This window comes from Zalophus californianus, chromosome 1 (genome assembly GCF_009762305.2).
Source record: "Zalophus californianus isolate mZalCal1 chromosome 1, mZalCal1.pri.v2, whole genome shotgun sequence".
Taxonomy (NCBI): domain Eukaryota; kingdom Metazoa; phylum Chordata; class Mammalia; order Carnivora; family Otariidae; genus Zalophus; species Zalophus californianus.
In genome coordinates this window covers 94,681,027-94,701,558 of record NC_045595.1, presented here as the reverse complement: position 1 = coordinate 94,701,558, position 20,532 = coordinate 94,681,027, and the positions used below count along the sequence as shown (strand labels likewise).

Sequence of the window (20,532 nt, the reverse complement as noted above, 5' to 3'; positions counted from 1 at the left end):
AGCCCGGTGCCCACTGTGGGCCCTTTTGCTTTATTTTACATTCGATTGCTCAAGCCTGTTGTCTAAAAGTGGCCTCTACATGTAATTCTTGGACATAATTATAATAAGCAGTTGTGCTGGAAGCTGGTGTGCTCACCTCTTTAGATTTAAAGGATCCTATTTGTTTTAGCTAGACCTTTGGGTTTCTTGGAGCCAGACTAGTACCTAAGAGGGACGTGTGGTGAGGTTTGGAATTGTGGGGTGTTTTATAGTGTACCTTGTTGCACAGAAATTTTCTTGCTGTTGGCGGGTAACCTAGTGTCAGCCTAACTCATTCCATGACCAACTTACCCTATTACAGGAGTCTTCTTGAAGTGGCAGATGCTCTAAGAGCCTTTGACTGCTTGCCCCATTTTTTGACCTCTGAGATCCCTCTTAGCAGTAGCCTTTATCTTTAAAAAACAAGACAGAAAAACATATGTACCTTACTAGATCATCAGTGACCAAGAAATGTTACTGTGTCCTGGCCAAGAGAAAGCCCTGGATGTACCACTAGTTTCCTTGGAACCTTGGACTGGGGAAGGGATAAACCAGCAAATCCCAAGCAATATGGAGTATGGACTAATTCCGAATAAAATGGAGAACCACAGCTGCCTCCAACAGTTCCCAACATGGAATCTGGGGAAGGATTCCAAACAAATATAGAGAATTGCAGACTAAACTGTCAGCAGTTTCCAATATGGAATCCAGGGACAGAACTAAGATTGGGGTTTTCCACCTGGGAAATTGTATTCTGAAATACAAATTAGCCTACAAAATAGGCTAGGGGCTTTAGCTCTGGGCAGACCCGTCTGCCTGCTCAATTGGGCTTCAGGGTGAACTGCCAGCTAAGCTGAGCTCTGGGCAGAGCTATCTGCCAACTCGATCTGACCTGCCCTGTAAAGGAAGGTCAGATCGGGAGCTTGATACAAAGAGAGCAGAGCTCAGAGCTGAGAGGAAAATGGCGAGAAAGATAATAAATTGAAAACAGTTCATGGTACCACACCTATGTTTCTCATCCCTGAATTCCATGGGAAGTTTGCTTCAGATCCTGAAGCTACCACAAAAAATTCAACTGAGTGAATTTTAGTTGGCTTTATTAATTGATCATGAATACAGCAGTATCTCACTTAGAATGTAAGGGGATCTTCCTCAAACTTTTTACCAAAGCCTATAAGGCCCCACTTCATGAGGTCCTACTTCATTGACCTCACTCATGATCAAATCACACCATACATTTCCTTGGTTCTCTGGGAACCTCAGCTTGACTTTTATAACATCAAACATATGACATATGTATGATCACATTATTTTTACTCTTAATTGATGAGTAGCAAGGGGAAGACTCTATGCTTTACATGGCAGTTCTTGTTATCACTGTAAATCTATGGAACGACAGGGTGTTGAATCACTTAAAGTATTTGACTTACGGCCATGTGGGTATTTAGGACACTCTTCCAGGAAATGGATATCAACACGATTAGTGATGGGGACTGAAAATTCCCAACTGTACAAACATAGAAGAAATTCAAATTTGAAATACTTCAAAAAGTTCCTGTTTGCACAGTCTGTTTTTCAACTGGTTCCCTTTTCACCAGTGTTTGTACAGCTCCTGAAACTGTTGAGAAATGGAGTGTCTGTGGCTAACTTGGCAAGCTTCAGCCATCTCGATTTTCATCAAGCTACATAGAACCTTCCAGTTTCCTGTGAGCAAGCCCTCAGCCTGTCTATAAAAACTGCATGACTGAATTCATCTCCCTACAGAGTCTTAGTGGTTTCTTTTCATAGAAGCAAAGTTCGAAAATGAAAACGTTGTGTAAAATAAGTCTCCTGTTAATGGAAATTCAAGCCAAGGTGTTGATAATATTTGTTGTGTACATGTTTTATATGCTTGTTATAGTTGATTTACATGTTAATATAAATGGGTTTATCTTAACAAGCTGTTTCAGCTTTAATAACATAATAAAATAAAATACTGTTTTTTATAGCTTATGGTTGGCCAAGGCTGTTTCTAATGGATTTTTGTGTAACATGACATGGAAAGACCTCAGTTATTAGAAGTTGGCTTTTTTAAACACAATGGTTTTGATTCGGTTGGCCACTGTTGATTGACCTTGTACTAACTGCATAAGTTATTTTTTTTTAATTTGCATAAGTTTTGATAGCCAGAATTACTTCATAAAAACAAGTAATGTAGACTTGGACAACAAATACTGTTCTCTATATTCATATTTATTTTATTACACGATAATTCATTTAACTATACTACTCATGGAAAGAGAATATAAGAATATATTGAGAAGATGTCACACCAGAGTGATGACAAGAACTAGATGTTAAGGTTGAATGGCAGGAGCCCGAGGATTACTTGTACACAGATTTTCCTCCTACACTATGAAGCTGGCCAAATGGAGTGGTTCAGATTGTGTTTCAAATTCTACTACTCATTGAGCTGCAGAGTTCTGAGTACTTTGTCATACTTATCTTCTTAACCACAATCTGTGTCCCTTTATTTTCTCTGATTTTTAATATTTCATTTAAGAAAAGGATTAAAGAACATTTGAAAAACGGTGCTTTAAGTAACAAGGGATAAAAATGAGTTTTTTACTCTGTTGTATCTAGTATGCTTGTCATAAATCAAGCACTGATTTTACTTTGGCTGGTTGTCAAGTGTTTGTGTTGGGGAGAGGAAGGGAGTGGTTATTAATAATGATCACATGATACTATAGTACTTTATATTATTTTTAACCATAAATAAATTTTGTTGGTGGGGAAACTTATTTTTCAGGTTGAAGCACTCAATAAGTTAAAAACTTTAAATAGTTTAATCAAACTGAATGCGATGAAGCTAAACAGAGCCAAAGGGAAGGAGGCCATGCATACTTGTTTAAAACAGAATGCTTACCGGGAAGCCCTCTCTGACCTGCAGTCGCCTCTGAATCCATGTGTTATCCTCTCAGAACTCTAGTAAGTGACCATCTTTGCTGTGCTCAGTGAATTTTCCATGAAAATAGCAATGCAGAAAGGATTTCTGAGTGACTGCCTTGCAGGAGCAGTAGGGCTAGCTGTTAGCCCCCATAAGTACAATATATTTACAGAAGGAAAATCTTAAATTTCTCAAAGGTGAATGTGTGCATTAGGATGTATGCCTATTAGCTAAATTTACCTGTGGGGTTCATGAAAGTCATTATAAGTTATTTTCCTTTCAATTGTATGTGACTAAATTTGTTTTCTTTATTACTGGGTTCTAAGAGTTAAAAATCCTATGTGTGCAAAATGTTGGCAACCATCATAGATTATTTACTAATTTATTTTCCTATTTCAAAATGAAATTTTAAATTAATTTGGAAGATTATTTCTCACTTTTTTATTCCCTTCAAAAGTACTAATGGAAAAGTAATGATATATATTCCCATATGTCAGTATTCAAAATTGATCCCTCTTTAAGAAATCAAGAATGAACCCATAATATTCCTGATTTTAATCCAATGATATGATCTGGTTACATATAATAACATAAGGAAGAATAAAGAAAGAAAAGGAGGAATTTTAAATGTAGGTAATGAGAAGGATGAATCTGGGTTTTCAATCTAGCCCATCTGGCATCACTACATGCCAGCCAAAGCTGTCGCCCTAGTTACTTTTTTACCAAGAGGTTATGTTCTGGTTCTGACTTCTGCAGACCTGAATGAAACAGGTGAGGGTTTTCCCCAGATCTAATATATCATGGCAAAACTATAGTCTTGCCATTTCTTTAAGTTGAAGTGGGCTAATTTTCTCCTTGTTTGATTTCAGTGTTGAAAAGTGTAAATACATGGATTCCAAAATGAAGCCTTTGTGGCTCGTGTACAACAACAAAGTGTTTGGTGAGGATTCAGTTGGAGTGATTTTTAAAAATGGTGATGGTATGTACTGAGGTTTTTTTTGTTGTTGTTGTTCTTCCTGCTTTTTCTTTAATACAGTTGCCATCTTACACAGTACCAAATTCCTTAGTATTTTTCATTTGTTGTCAGTTTGCTTTATCTGAAAGGTGATGTGTAAATGTGTAACAGATCCTAGCCAAGAGGTAGCTATCAATGGTCATAAGATTGAATTTGGCATGTCCTAAATCCCTTTATTTTTCCTTTTAGAAAATAATGTTTGCAGCTTACTTATATACATTGTTCTAATAAATCTTTCTTTTTTTTCCCTACAAAATACAAAGTCTAATTCTTTGGTAAAAAGCTTGTGAAGTACAAGAGAATATTTTCAGTAGTATATTCATATATTCTGTTTCAGGGATAACAACTTTGATATTGCTGCCATAGTTTTGTATTTTAATTAAAATATCTTACTGACTCCTATTTTCGAAAGGAAATGCCTCTGAGGTGATTACACCAACCAGAAGGCAGTTATGACAACCACCAAGACAAGTCATGTAAAATTCACTGAGCTTCAGGTTCTTTGTGTTCATAAGGATTATAGTATTTGTATGTTGGGTTTATTAAAAGGAATTAAAGGAACATAAGTAAATGTGCTTTTATCTATTTTAAAATGAACTTGTAGTGTTTTGCTAGACATCTAACCACACTTGACCATATGAATGTCATTATGTGGAACTCAGTAATATGATAATGAATAAAATCAACTATTATAGTTCTATAACCCATCATATAATTACTTAAATGATTTTTAAGTAATTATTTTTTTAAGAACTTCCTGTGCATTGTTAAACACAACCAGGAAAGAAAAAAATTAGCAGAGTGAATTGTATGGATTTTGTGTTACATAGTGTGTGTGTGTGTGTGTGTGTGTGTGTGTGTGTGTGTGTGTGTGTGTGTGTGTGTGTGTATAGCATTACTGTGTTATATAGTATTACAACATCCATACAATTAGTATAGTAGATACATGTGGTAAACAATGAAAAATACTGGTTTTTTTCTTAAGTAATCTCTACACCCAACATGGGGCTTGAACTCATGACCCTGAGATTAAGAGTTGCATGTTCTACCGACAGAGCCAGCCAGGTGTCCCAATTAAAAATATTGTTTAACTTAATTTAGTTAATAGTGTTATGGGCACATGCTAACCAAGAAACCTAATATTTTTTTTAAGATTTTATTTATTAGAGCATGAGAGCAGGGTGAGGGGCAGAGGGAGAAGCAGACTCTCCACTGAGCAGGGAGCCTGATGCAGGACTCGATCCCAGGGCCTTGGGATCATGACCTGAGCCAAAGGCAGCCACTTAACCCACTGAGCCACCCAGGCGCCTCTAAACCTAATATTTAACAAAATAAATATGGTCAACATTAAAATTTTGGGAAAATATTAGCACAGTATTTGTCAGTGGTTTTAGTTAATTCTGGCTGAATTAGCTAATCTTGAATTAATGTTATGAGACAAATGGAAAGCGTTTATAATAAAGCAGGATTTTCCCCCCTTAGATTTACGACAAGATATGTTGACACTCCAAATGCTGCGCCTGATGGATTTACTTTGGAAAGAAGCTGGTCTGGATCTTCGGTGAGATTTCTGTTGAATTTATTTTTGTCTCATGTTGTATTCCTTCCACAGCAAAATTTTTAAAACTTCTTTTTTATTCCTTCCCTCTTATTAATTGTTGTTCATGGTTATATTTACATAGCATTTTACACTTTATGGTGTATTGTCAATGTTTGTCTTATTGAAGCATCATCAGATGTAAAACTGTATATGTACAGAGATTCCAGAAAGAAAGAAGAGGCTTGAACTTCCAGTAAAGCCTGGACAGACAGCAAGAGTCACACTCTATCTAACCTAAGGTTTTGAAGGTGCTCTCATGGAGGATGCACTGGTTGGTGGTCATGGGAATGACAAAGCCAGAGAAGGGCCTGCACATCTTCATAGCCTGGTAACATTGATGCCTCTACTTCAGCGGTGCTCTTAGGGTTTTCAGCTTGTCACCATTATCAGGGGTAGACAGCAGAACAGCAGGTATATGGCAGCAGATAAAAAGAAAACATAATGGATTTTAAAAGTTTAATCATTATCAAATCTTCTAAGGTGAGGAGCAAATGAAGATAATTACAAACAAAATATTCGTTATATTTGTATAAAAATATAAGATTTGAATCTTATAAACCTAAAAAATTAAAAATCAAGCTTCAGACTAGGTATAATATTCATAATGAACAGGACAGAAGTCTATAATCTAAATATTTAAAAAGCTTATAGAAAGAAATATGGAGAAAAGATGTGAAAAAGCTATTCATACAAGATACAAAATAAATACACTGATAATTACGTGAACACAGTCAATTCCAGTATAGAAGTACAAAATTATAAGAATAGTTGGATACCACTGATTTCCTAGCAAAGATTTTGTTAAATGATAAACTAGTCTAAGATACTTTTAAAGCAACAAAAACACAAATATTTTCATATACCTTTGTAAATTAATATAAACCTCCCTGTATCAAGTTTTTCTTATGTCCTCTATCCAATATTTCCAGAATTTACTTTAAAATTAGAAATGTGGAGGGCGCCTGGGTGATTCAGTTGGTTAAGTGTTTGAGTCTTGATTTCAGCTCAGGTTTTGATCTCAGGATGGTGAGTTCAAGCCCTGCATTGGGCTCCATGCTGGGCTTGGAGCCTATTAAAAAAAATTTAAAAAGGGGACAAATTTATGCACAAAGACGGTCATCTTTGCTTTATTTACAATAAAAAAATTAGATCACTGTGGTTAAGTGTCTGACTCTTGATTTCAGCTCAGGTCATGATCTCAGGGACCTGGGATTAAGCCCTGCGTCAGGCTCCCCACTCTGCAGGGACTCTGCTTGTCTCCTTCTCCCTCTGCCCCTCCCCATGCCCTTCCGCCACCTCTCTCTCTCTCTCTCTCACATCTTTAAAAAAATAATTAACGTACCCATATGACCAAGTATTTCAGGTATTTTATTTTATTATTATTTTTTTAAAGATTTTATTTATTTGAGGGAGAGAGAATGAGAGATAGCACGAGAGGGAAGAGGGTCAGAGGGAGAAGCAGACTCCCCGCGGAGCAGGGAGCTCGACGCGGGACTCGATCCCGAGACTCCAGGATCATGACCCGAGCCGAAGGCAGTCGCTTAACCAACTGAGCCACCCAGGTGCCCAGTATTTCAGGTATTTTAAATTACTGTTTATAGAGAATTGTTTAACAATTTGGAGAAAGTGCTTATCTTCAAATGTCAAATAAAAATGAGGTGCAAAAGTGTTTTCATAGAATTATTTCAACTGTATTAAGAACTCACTGAAAAGTGACACACTAAAATGTTGACAGAAACTAAAATGGTAAGAGACTTTATTTCTGGGTGATGTAATTAAAGGCAGTTTCACCCTCTATTTTATGTACCCATTTCTTTTCTTTCTTCCTTCCTTCCTTTTTTTTTTTTTAATATTTTATTTTTAAGTAATTTCTACGCCCAGTGTGGGGCTTGAATTCCCAAACCTTGAGATCAGTAGTGGCATGCTTTACTGACTGAGCTAGCCAGGCGCACCTCGTGTACCTGTTCTGTAGTTTTCTTCAGTAGGCTTATATTCTTTTTTAATCAAGGATTAAAAAACAGTAAGCATATTTCATGATAGTACTATAGGTCCGTACAGTTTTAAACTTTTTTTCTATGCTAGTTGATGGTTTTACCTTTTCAACTCTTTTACCTAATTCTTCATATTTTATTTTTCTAAATTGTGGACTATTTCATACATGAAAGTACAGAAAATAACTTAGAATTTTTATGTTCTTACATTGGGGCTTAATATATATTTAGCAATTTAATAACTGTTACTTAATTGCTAAATATATATTTCTTATTAACATGTTTCCAACTTCTTAAAAAAGGAATTAAACATGCAGATAGTTAATGCATTCTCATCCTACTCTGCCTTCTCACATTTCAGAATTAACCACTATTTTAAAGCTGTAATATGTATATTTTTGTGCTTTAACTATACATTTGGTATCTATTATTGTTTTGAACTTTATTTATTTATTTTAAAAAAGATTTTATTTATTTATTTGACAGAGAGAGACACAATGAGAGAGGGAACACAAGCAGGGGGAGCGGGAGAGGGAGAAGCAGGCTCTCTGCTGAGCAGGGAGCCCGATGCGGGGCTCGATCCCAGGACCCCGGGATCATGACCTGAGCCAAAGGCAGACGCTTAACGACTGAGCCACCCAGGCGCCCCTGTGTTTTGAACTTTAAATAAATGCTTTTATATCACATGCAACTTCTACTTTTTTTCCTCACAACCTTTTTTGGGATTTATTAAGATTAATATGTGAAGTTCTAATTTGTTATTTTCACTTCTATTAATGCTTTGAATAAATATAAAAATTTATCCATTCTTCTGTTACTAGCTTTATTACATTCATTGTTTTTTCCAACAATAACAAAAACTTGAGTTTGAACACTTCTGAACAGCTCACTATTCACAGTTGGAAGAGGTGTTTAGTTTATATAGCTGGAAGTGAAATTGTTCCATCATAAGGCATGTGTATTTTCAACTTGGCCACCATTGTCCAAACGGTGGTACCAGTGTTATGTTTATCACTCAGAAATATCTCCTTGCCAATCAGACTTGATATTTTGCAAATCTAATGGATATAACATGGTATCTCATAGAACTTTAATTTGCATTTCTTTTATAAAAACTTGGTTCTTTGTGTTTTCAGTGTTGAAAAGTACTGTGTTTTTCTCTCTGCTATAAATTACCTAGTTTCCTTTAAGGTTTATATTTTTTGTTATGTTATTTTTTAAAAAATTTTTTCTCTGTGCAAATATCTTCAAAGATATTCTTCTAGGGGTGCTTGGGTGGCTCAGTCAGGTAAGCATCTGCCTTTGGCTCAGGTTATGATCCTGGAGTGCCAGGATCGACCCCTGCATCGGGCTCCCTGCTCAGCGGAGAGCCTGCTTCTCCCCTTGCCCCTCACCCTGGTCGTGTTCTCTCTCTCTCTCTCTCAAATAAATAAATAAAATCTTTGAAAAAAAAAAGATACTCTTCTATATTTTATTTTGCAAATTATTTATTTGCAAACTTAGTGTGCTTTTCCCTCCTCTCTCTGCAAAGGTTTGGTTCTGGTGTTGGTTTTTTGGAGTCCAGGTCTTTTTTGACTACTGAAATCTTTTTCTTTTTCTTTCTTTTTTTTTTTTTTTAAGATTTTATCTGATAGAGAGAGACATAGCGAGAGCAGGAACACAAGCAGGGGGAGTGGGAGAGGGAGAAGCAGGCTTCCCGCTGAGAAGGGAGTTCAATGTGGGGCTTGATCCCAGGACCCTGGGATCATGACCTGAGCCGAAGGCAGATGCTTAATGACTGAGCCACCCAGGCGCCCTGACTACTACTGATTTTTCTTTTCTTTTTTTTTTGCTTTAGTTTATTACATAAAAATACAGTTTTTATAGAAGTTTGTACAGAGCAACAGTGTAAGAAATGATGATGGCTTGGCTGGAATTTTATAAACCACCACAGAGATACACAAAATAAAAGAACATTTGAAATTTTAAGTTCAGGCAGTAGGTTTTAATTTAATAAGCTACTGTATATTTAGGGGAAAGCCAGTTAAGTTTGGAATTGTATGACAATTTGAAATTGTAATGAAGCAAATAGCTTTTATCATAAAAACAATATCAATAAAAACAAAAAATTCCCACTCCAGTTAGGCCTCAAAATATTTGTTCTGTAGGTAGAACTCAGAGATACGATGAACAAAAAACGTTTAGAATGAACTCAATAGTAGAAAACCCAATTTCTAGTTCATAGCTGACAATTGTATAGTAGTTTGAAAAAAGCTCTTCTTGTTTGACGTCCCTGAGTGCTACAAGAATGACACATTGAAGTGGGCTTTGTTTGTCAAAGCTGTATGCAATGTTCGAAGATATTGCTTCAGCTCTATAGGAAAAACTGCAGGCACATCAGATTCCTGATAGCAGACATTAGCTACTCTGTCATTTGAACAATTGTTGACATACTGTCCTACAGCCAGTGGATTACAAATTTCTGATGTTAGCCATGTACTATCACTCATTTTGAAAGGACCAAGTCGATTCCTCCCATTGCAAGATGTGTATACAACTTTTGAAATTCCTTTGTCTTTTCCATCAATGAGTACCCCATCCAAGCATCTAAAAATAAATGGATTTCCAACGGATTGGAAAAAGATTGGCTCATACTTCTGATATACTGTACCTCAGGTTGTGGTTTAGGTTCAGCGCGATCCAAGGAACGAAGCGGTACTTGTAAGGGCGCCATCGCTGCCACAGGCCCTGCAGCAGGTGGCCGTGCATGGCTGTCCCGCGGCGCTGTCGACTACTGATTTTTCTTAATGGTTATTGGACTCAATAGATTTTTTTTCCTCCTTGAGTCATTCTAGAGGCTAAAAATTGTCCAGTTCATCAATGTTTTCAAGTTTATTATCATACATCTTTTATAACATCCTCTTATAATTTTAAAACCTCTTCTGTGTTTAATTTTTCTCCTTTTTTGCATGTATAAAATTATGTGCATTGTTTTTCTTTATTAGTCTGGAGGTTTTCTTCTTAGTATTTTAAAAGAAGGAGCTTCTAATTTTGTTGATCTTTTTTCTGTTTTATCATTGATTACCTCTTTATGATTTCCTTTTAGTTGTGTTTATTCTGTAATGACTTTTTTTTTGACGAGCAAGTTGAATCAAGCATTTGACTCTTGATTTTGGCTCAGGTCATGATCTCAGGTTGTGAGATTGAGTCCTGTGTCCGGCTCCACGCTGGGGATGGAGGCTGGTTAAGATTCTCTCTGTCCCTCTCACTGTTCCCTCCCCGCCCCGACTTATGCTCTCACTCTCAAAATTAAAAAAAAAAAAAAAAAAAAAAAAATCCCCTGATAGTCTTTATGGGGTTTCTGTTATATGTAACTGTCTTCTTTTGTCTTGCTGCCTTTAAAATTTTTTTTTATTTAAATTCACTTAGCCAACATACAGTACATCATTAGTTTCAGATGTAGTGTTCAATAATTTATCATTTAGGTATTGTTGCTTTTAAAATTTTTTCTTTATCACCATATTTTGCCATTTTAACTATATATGTCTTGGTGTGGGTCTGGTTTTGTTGATTTTGTTGGGGGTTCTCTGTGACATCTGGATATGTTTCCTTCCCCAAATTAGGGAAGTTTTCAGCTATAACCTCTTCAAATACTCTGCCCCCTTTTCTGTCTTCTTCTGGGAATCCTATAATGTGAATTTTACTACATTTGATGGAGTCACTGAGTTCCCTAAGCCTGTTCTCATTTTACATAATTCTTTTTTCTCTCTTTTATTCATCTTGATTACTCTCCATTATTCTTTCTTCTAGATCATTAATTCATTCCTCTGCTCTTCCAGCCTGCTGTTATTGTATCAGGCATGTTTCTTGTCTTGTTTATTGCATTCTTCATCTCTCGTTATTTTTTTTATTTCTGTGTTAAGGGTCTCACTGATGTCTTCCACTCTTTTTTTCAAGTCCAGTGGGTATCTTTGTGATCATTACTTTAAATTCTCTCTCAGGCATGTTACTTACATCTGTTTCACTTAGATCTCTAATCATGGCCTTGTCATGTTCTTTCGTTTGGCACAAATTCCTCTGTCTTCTCATTTTGTCCAAATTGCTGTGCCTGTTTCTGTGTGTTAGGAAAGTTGGCTACATCTCCTGTTCTTGAGGGTAATGGCATTATGAAGAAGAGGCCCTATAGTGCCCTGCAGTGTCGTGTCTCCTCTTCTGCAGGGCGTGGCACTTCCAGGAGTGTCTCCAATGTGTGCTGCATGTGCTCTGCTGTTGTGTCCTGGTTCTTTTATCATTAAGGCCAGTTGTTTGCAGAAGCTCTCTTTGCCTATTGTGGGCAGTGTTTGGTCCCTGGCCTGAATGTGGTTTTAACTAGGGCTCTGGAACTGATGCCCTGCCTAACTCCTGGATGGAGAGATGTGGTGCTAGAAGGGGTTTGGGGCAGTCTTCTGGGAGAGGGGTCCTGCTGTGTGGGCCCCCTTGCCCCCTTCTAAGGCAAGAAGGACTGGGAAGGGCAGATCCACCAGAGCGTGGGTGGGGGAGGCTTGGTGTAAGCAAGTTACGTAGTGGGTGTTGGCTTTGTGCTGGTTCCAGCAGGTGGCTCTACTTACGCTGAGGGGCAGGGGAGGGAGATGGTGCCTGCCAGTTTGTTTCTGGAGGGGTCTCTCCTTGAAGCCTGCTTCTCTGGGATGCTCCAAGATGAACAAATAACCTCTGCACTCTGCACCCCAGGCACTCTTCAGATAGCTGTTTCCATGCTGTATGTTTGCAGGCTGTTTGCCCTGCCTTCTCTCCAGGAACGGCCCCACTGTTGACCTTTAGAACCCCAGGCTTTAAGCCCTGTTGGTTGTAAGAACTCACAAAATTTGGGCTCTCTTGTTTTCCAAGCCAATTGCTATAGGGATTGGTTTTCTCTGTGTGCTCCCCTGTGTGGTAGTCTGTGTCTCGCCATTCTCCATGATCATGGCTCCCTCCCCACCACAGTAGCCACAGTCCATTTCTCTCCTATGTGGTTTCTCTGTACTTCCTACCTTCTTCAGTGTGGCCCCTTCTCTACCTTTAGTTGTAGAGTTTGTTCTGCCAGTCTTCAGGTTGATTTCTGGGGTGTTTAGGATGATTTGATAGTTATCTAGTTGTATTCATGGGACGAGGTGAGCCTAGGGTCCTCCTGCTCTGCTGCCATCTTTCCACAGGCTCAACTCCTGATCTGGTTTAAATTATTACAACTTCCAAATGCATTGGATTTTTTTGTTGCTGTTGTTTCTGATTTCTAATTTTACTTCTTTACTGTCAGAATTATGTGGTCAGTATATATCAATATCATATTTCTTAAGAATTTCTTTATGCTTTAAGAAAAATGTCCACTTTTCAAAACATCCCATTTGTGAGTAAAAAGATTCCATATGCTATAATTATTAGCAGTAAGGTTATAAATCAGTATTTTATCAAGTTTGTTTTATCAAGTTTGTCCAAATCTATACTCTCATGAAATTTACTTATTTTTCACTTCACAGATATGGTAAAACCTCCCATTATAATTGGCATTTGTCAGTTTCTTCTTGCAGTTTTATTAGTTTTCTCATTGTGGTTTTAATTTATATTTCCCTAATAATGAATGATGTTGGCCCACTTTTAATGTGCTTATTGGTCATTTGTATATCCTCTTTGGAGACATAGCTGTTCAAGTCCTTTGCTCATTTTCTTTTTTTAATTCTTTTTTTTTCCCCAGTAATCTTTACCGCCAACATGGGGCTCGGAATCATGACCCCTAGATAAGAGTCAGGTGTTCTTCCTACTGAACCAGCCAGACACCCCTCATTTGCTCATTTTTTAATTGGATTGTTTTGAGTTACATGAATTCTTCATATATTTTAGATACTAGACCGTATTAAATAAATCATTTGCAAATGTTTTCCCCTTGCATTCTGTGGGTTGTCTCTTCACTTTATTGATAGTGACCTTTGATGCACAAAGTTTTTAATTTTGATGAAATCCAATTTATTTCTTGGGGTTTTTTTTTATGTTTTTGGTGTCAGGTTTAAGAAATCATTGCCTAATACAGTGTCATGAAAGTTTACACTTAATGTTTTCTTCTGAAAGTTTTAGTTTTAACCCTTATACTAGAGATCATTGATTCATTTTTAGTTAATACTTTTATATGGTATATTGTAGGAGTCCAGTTTCCTTTTTTTGTATTTGGATATCCAGTTGTCTCAGTGCCATTGTTGAAAAAACTATTCTTTCTTCAGTGAATTGTCTTGATACTCTTATCCTGTGTTAATTGAATGTAAATATGAGGGTTTTTTTTCTGAAGTCTAAATTATTTCATTGATCTACACGTCTGTCTTTATGTGCAGCCTTGATTACTGTGGCTTTGTATTAAGTTTTGAAATCCAGAAGTGAGTCCTCCAACTTTTGTTCAATCTCTGTTTTTATTTATCTATGAAGTCTTAATTTCTCCTTTGTTTTTGAAGAATAGACTGGATATTGAATTCTCGGTTTTCAGTCTTTCAGCACATTTTAGTATGTCCTCACACTGCTTTCTAGCCTCCAAGATTTCTGATAAGAAATCAGTTAATTTGGCAGGGGTTGGGGGATGGTCTCTGTAAGGGATGAATCACATCTCTCTTGTTGTTTTCAAGATTCTTTTTTTTGAATCTTGACAGTTTGATTATAATATATCCAGGCCTACTCGGATTTGACTTTGACTTCATTTGAGCCTCTTAGATGTATAGATTTTGGTTTTTTCATTAATCTTCAGAAGTTTTCAACTTTGCTCTTTTCAGATAATTCCTTTTGCCTTTTTTTTCTTTCCTGACACAACCATTATGGACTTGTTGGTTGTGTTAATTTTTCTTCATTCTTTTTCTTTTGTTCTTCTCATTGGATATTTGATCTATTTTCAAGTTTGCATATTTTTTCTTAGGGCTACTCAAATCTGCTATTGTGTCACTCTGGTGAATTTTATATTTCAGTTATAATTTCCCACTCCATAATTTTTATTTGGGTCATTTAAATAATGTCTGTCTCTTGATAGTTTCTATTTGATGATTCATCATTTTCATACTTTAGTTCTTTAGACATGGTTTCTTTTAGTTCTTTGAACATACTTAAAACAGGTGTTTTATTTTTATTATTTTGGGGGGGAGGGGGAGAGGGAGAGGAGTGAGAGAATCTTAAGCAGGAAGCAGGCTCCACGCCTAGCATGGAGTCCAAGACTTGGTGCTCAGTCTCACAATCCTGAGATCGTGACCTGACCTGAAATCAAGAGTTGGACGCTTAGCTGACTGAGACACCCAGGTGCCCTTTAAAATGTGATGTCATGGGTCGTGGGATCAAGCTCCATGCTCAGCAGGGAGTCTGCTGGAGATTCTCTCCCTCTGTCCCTCCCTCCACTTGTGCACACACGCCCTCTCTCTCTATCTAAAATAAATAAAATCTTTTTTTAAAACTATTTATTCATGAGAGAGAGAGAGAGAGAGGCAGAGGGAGAAGCAGGCTCCCAAGGAGCAGGGAGCCCAATGCGGGACTCGATCCCAGGACCCTGGGATCATGACCTGAGCCGAAGGCAGACGCTTAACCATCTGAGCCACCCAGGCTCTTTAAAAAAAAAAAAGTGTTTTAAAAGTTTTGTCTGAAATGTTAGCATTTGGGCTTCCTCAGGGACATTTTTTATAGGGTGCTTTTTTTCTTACATATGGGTAATATTTTCTTGTTTCTTTGTATGTCTCGTACATTTTTTTGTTGAAACCAAACACTTTAAATAATTTGGCAGCTCTGAAAATCAGATTCTAATCGTTCCTCAGGGTTTTGTGTTGTTGCTGTCTGTTTATTTAGTGATTTATCTGAAGTAATTATGTGAAGTTTGTATTTTTTCTCATATGTGGTGACTGATTTCTGTCCTTGGTTAGTCTATTGGTCAACTAGCAAGGTTTCCTTGAGTCCCTGAAATCTGTAAGTCTTCCATTCTTTACTGAGGGGCTCTGTGTGTTAGGGTAGTTCCTTCAGCAGCCAGCCAGGTAGTTCAGAACTGTGTCTTAGCCCTAACTTGTGTAATGTCTCAGTGTTAGAAAGAGGTGACAGCTATGACCGTCTAAATTCTTTGCTGTGCTGTATACTCCCCTGGGTATGCGTAAAACCCTATCTATGCACATAGCTTTCTAGATTTCTACGACTATGTTGGAGTTTTTCACTGTCCTCTGTGGACACTTACTCCCCAAGTTTTTCCTTTAAGCTTTTTGGTTAGCCTTTTATTTGCCCAACTGTTACTTACCCCTTAGATAGCTGCAGTGTTAGTTGATTGTGATTTTTTTTTCAAAACACCCCAATAAAAGGCAGTTCACAGTAGGTGAGGTCTGATTCAGATCAGAGAAACATAGAATTGTGAGTGAGATCTCCCTGAGAACCACTAGAGTGTTTGAAGAATGACAGCTCCAGAAATGGGGCCAAAGGAGTTCCAACCCCATTTTGCCCCCTCTAATGGCTACTAGATTACTGTATTCACTGTGATTGTGGACTGTTCATTGTCAAGTCTAGTGCAGAACTGGGAAGATGGGAAATTGGACTATGCCATGGTAAAATAACTGAGATTTGGCCATTTTCTTCAATAAACACCCCCTGATTGCCGCAACTCTTGTTTTTCCATATTACTCAAATAGTTGATTCTGGCAATTTTTTGCTAGTGTTCTCGTTGCTTTTATGGAAGACTGGATTTTCAGAGATCCTTAACTCCCTGTTTTTGCAGACATCACCTGATTATAGAATTTTAAAATCTAAATTTACAGCTGCTTTCCTTAGAAACCTTGAAGATGTTATTGCATGGTATTCTGACCTCTGTTACTTTGTACAAGTCTGCTGTCAGTCTAAATAGTATTTTTTTTTTTTTGCCCCATTGCAGAAAACAAATTTCTCTTTGCCTTTGGTTTTTGCAGTTTTTGTTAGTATATGGATTTCTTTTTATCTTTCCTCCCCCATTCTCATTGTGTCTTTTCAATTAGAGGAAATAACATTTTCTTTTAGTGCCTACAAAATGTATCCATATTTTTCAATATTGCATTTCTTTCACTCTCACAGTCTTCTGCAACTAATAGAGGTGTATTGGACTTTCCTGTTCTGACCTGCATGTCTCTTAACCTGTCTTACCTATTTTCCATCTTTAGATGACATTCTTTGTAGTTTCTTGTATTTTGTCTTCTAATTCACTAAATTTCTCTTCTACATTGTCCAATTTCATTTTCTTGTGTAGTTGATAAAATTTGGTTTTAAGTTCCTTTTGGTGTGGATTGTGTGTTTTCTGAGGGTCCTTTGTTCCCTAGGGTGTGAAAGTACCCTCCCAAAATGAGTTTGAGTTTAATTTGTGCTGTTCCCCAAGGTCTTTACACACAGTTTTTATTTTATTTTATTTTATTTATTTATTTATTTATTTTTCACAGTTTTTATTTTAACTCTTCACCTTTATGCTCTCAGATCTCATAGATAGTTTATACTTGGATCTCATGAGAATGTAGGAAGTCTTGAGTTTTTGCATTTTCATGAAACGTCCCTCCCCCCGCAATCCAGTGCCCAAGGTAGATGGCAGACTTTCATGCTACGTCTTCTGGTCCGTGAGCAGACATTTTCTAGTTCCCTTTTCATACACTTGACAGTGTTTCAGATCCCCAGTGTTTCAGAAGCCCCCAGTTTCAGAGACCTTCAGATCTCAGGTCCATATTCTGTCTCTTACAGGCCCAACACCATATCTCTTTTCTCATGGACATTAAAACATCAACCAAGTCAGTAACTTCCTCAGCCAGTGCTATGAATAATCTTATTTCTGGGACCCAGAGTTCTCCTTCTCTTTCTTTATTAACCATAACTATTTATGAAACCTTTTTGACTTTACCTGTCATTTTTTTGTGTTTTAGTATCTATAGCAGCTTAGTCTACAAGTTTGCTGTAAATAGTGTTACTTGTGATTGACTTTATCCCTTTAAGATTATAAGTGTTGTCTGATTAATTTTTGAAACTTGAATTGTTTTCTTCATTACTAAATATATTTTAGGATTTTTTAAACTTAAAACACTTGCTATTTATTGACTGAGCTAGATGTTGTATTAGGTTCTTCACATATGTAATATCATGTAACTTGAAAAACTGTATGAGATTGTTACATTTTTTTCTTTAAGATTTTATTTCTTTGACAGAGAGCGAGAGCAGGAACACAAGCGAGGGGGGGGCAGAGAGGGAGAAGCAGGCTTCCTGCTGAGTAGGGAGCCCAATGTGGGGTTTGATCCCAGGAACCTGGGATTATGACCTGAGCCGAAGGCACATGATTAACGACTGAGCCACCCAGGTGCCCCATGTTACTTCTTTTTAACAGATGAAAAAATTAAGGCTCAAGGGATTTTAAACAATTTGTCAAAGGTTACAAAAATACTAAGTGAAGGAGCCAGATTCAAATCCAGGTCTTTCAGACTGTTTATACTTGATGTCATTTTTTTCATTTTACCAGTCTAAGCAAGAAAGCAATCATGATAAGACATCTCTAGTACCCTTTGTTTATCAAAGTATTGTGCCTCAAATATGTAACTTTCCATTGATTTTTTTTTTTCTTTAAAGAAGGAGTTTTCTAGTCTTAGATCCTTCCATGCTGTTGAGATATAAAGAGCAATTTGCTATTGGTATTGTTACTTTTATTGGATTTATAGATGGGATTGAAATAAGGAAGTGAGATTATAGTTTAGATTATCTAAAAAGGACCCTTTGAGCACCGTAAGAGACAGAGTTTTGCTTTTAAATTGGGAGGAATTTCTAATACCACTGTGTAAAAAGTAGAATTACTTTGGAATAGGTAGCAAGTTTTTTAGTCAAGCACATACACATAGGCAATACTGCATAGATAAGAGGAATGGATGATTGTGAACTCTACCTGAGGAACATAAACCCAGAGGGATCTGGTTTACACCCCCGCCAGGAACACCCACTGTTTGTATATAAAGTTTTATTTGCACACAGCCACAACCCATTTGATTACATACTGTCTGTGACTGCTTTTATGCTGTAACTGCAGAATTGAGTAGTCCACAATGCCTAAAATATTTACTATCTGGCTTAATCTCCAAAAGTTTGCTGACCTTTCCTATAAAGTAAACCCCTGCAAAAATGATTTTACTTGATTTATCCCATAAAAACAGGGGAGACTTTTCAAGCTTAGGCTAGTAACTCATTGGTTCTTTCCAAGGTTAGCACATAAGCTACAAAGTGGTCTCCTTTGCTAAAAGCAGATTCAGACCATATGAGGAGTCACGTTCAGTTATGAAAGGCTGAGCTAAAAATTTTGTCTTTAAAGTTCCGATGCCTACAGGGGAGCCTGGGTGGCTCAGTTGGTTAAGTGCCCGACTCTTAATTTTGGCTCAGGTTATGATCTCAGAGTTGTGAGATTAAGCCCTGTGTCGGGCTCCGCGCTGGACATGGAGCCTCCTTAAGATTCTCTTTCTCCCTCTGCCCGCCGCACCCCTCCTCCCGCTCTCTCTCTCAAAAAAAAATAAAATAAAAAGTAAAGTTCTGATGTCTACAAGCCAGGGGATCTCACAGGACCAGCCAAAAGGGTCCTTGGCTTCATGCAGGACAGAAATTTACCAGGAGCCAGCAGGAGGTGAAAGCAGAGTTTATTAAAGATACAGGGAGGGCAGATACAGATGGACTGTCCCAGACACTTGGAAAGGAAATAAGCATGAGTCTCATCTTTGTTTAGGGTCTGGGGGGTTTTATTGAGGACTATGGTCTGGCCTAAGTGTTCTCTCAGGTATCCAGGAACCAGTTAGAATAAAGACAAGGTCCAGGTGTCCATCATAAGTCACTTATTCCTTGAAGCCAGGGTCTTGGCTTTAAGATGCTTAGCACCAGTGGTTTAGATATTACCTGTTGTGCTGGAAGACTCCAAAGATACTAACTTTGTCCTTTACAGGGAGGACATGCATTAAGGCATATGTAGGGCAGAGGTGCAGGTCCTAGCAAGAAAAGAAGCAGGAAAAAAAGCAAAAGGAAGAAAACAGCTTTTACTTTCATGGGGTCCCTTTGGTTTGCCTCAGTTCCATCAGCCTAATTAAAAGCTCCAATCCTTTTCTCTAGCTTTTTTATTTTACCCATTCTATTCAAATGTGAAGCACATTTAGCTTCAAATGAAGTTCATTGTGACCTCAGGCAAAGGGAGGAAACCACATGTGGGAGTGCTAGAAATAAACCTAGTGTGTCTCTTTTGGGAAGCAACAAGTGTCTAACAAGAAAAAGGAACTTGTCTGTTCAGTGAGATCTCTGCTGACTTTTTGTACTCTGACCCCATGTTTTTAAAATATGTAGAACTTTAATTCTTTAGGGTTCATTTCTAAATGAATACCTTTTTCTCACCAAACTTTGTTTTACTGTTTCTATAAATATGTGTGTTCCAGTGTTCCTATTGTTTTTCTTTTGGCCAGCTGGTAAGGTTAAACTCGGTCGCGTAGCATACACTCTGCTAACTTCAATCTTGAATCTTCAGGTACCTTCTATACTTTATTACTTTGACCAGAATATTTTAGTACTTGTAACAGTGCCATGTTAACATGAATGAAAGTGTGTATTTCTCATTTTCATTTTTCTCTGATGTCTCAAAAATACTATTGGTATCTTTCATGTTAAGTTAGAACATTTGTAAGCCATCATTATGTTAGAACACTCTGACCTCATTCAGTCAACAAATAATAGGTAGTCAGCCTTTTCTGTCAGGTCTCATAGGTTGTCTATATGTAAATCTATCTGACCTTTAGTAGTTTTGACAGTCCTCTTCCACTCCCTGAATTTTGGACAGCTGTCTTCGTTGTGACTTTACATCTGACTTACATTAATGGGATTTACTTCCCTTTTAAGAGTGCTAATGAACAGTTCTGTAATGACACTGGTATGGTAATCTTGGAAGGATTAAGGAAGAAGATGGAAGCAATGCAGACGTTAGGTAAAGGAATTATATTTTCCTCCTTTGGAAACAAGGGGC

The 20,532-nt window shown here is 37.3% G+C and overlaps 1 protein-coding gene and 1 pseudogene across 11 annotated transcripts in view; one reads left to right on the top strand and one right to left on the bottom strand.

Moving 5' to 3' along the window:
• The window catches only part of PIK3CB (phosphatidylinositol-4,5-bisphosphate 3-kinase catalytic subunit beta), a 196,767-nt gene that overhangs the window by 167,303 nt on the left and 8,932 nt on the right, over nt 1–20,532 (top strand). For all 11 annotated transcript variants that reach the window (XM_027584438.1, XM_027584437.2, XM_027584433.1 and 8 more), the window contains 3 exons: nt 2,807–2,985; nt 3,814–3,923; nt 5,442–5,520. In XM_027584438.1, coding sequence (XP_027440239.1) covers nt 2,807–2,985; nt 3,814–3,923; nt 5,442–5,520 — 368 coding nt within the window. The remainder of the gene's footprint in view (nt 1–2,806; nt 2,986–3,813; nt 3,924–5,441; nt 5,521–20,532) is intronic.
• Nucleotides 9,705–11,821, bottom strand: LOC113917436 (annotated as a pseudogene).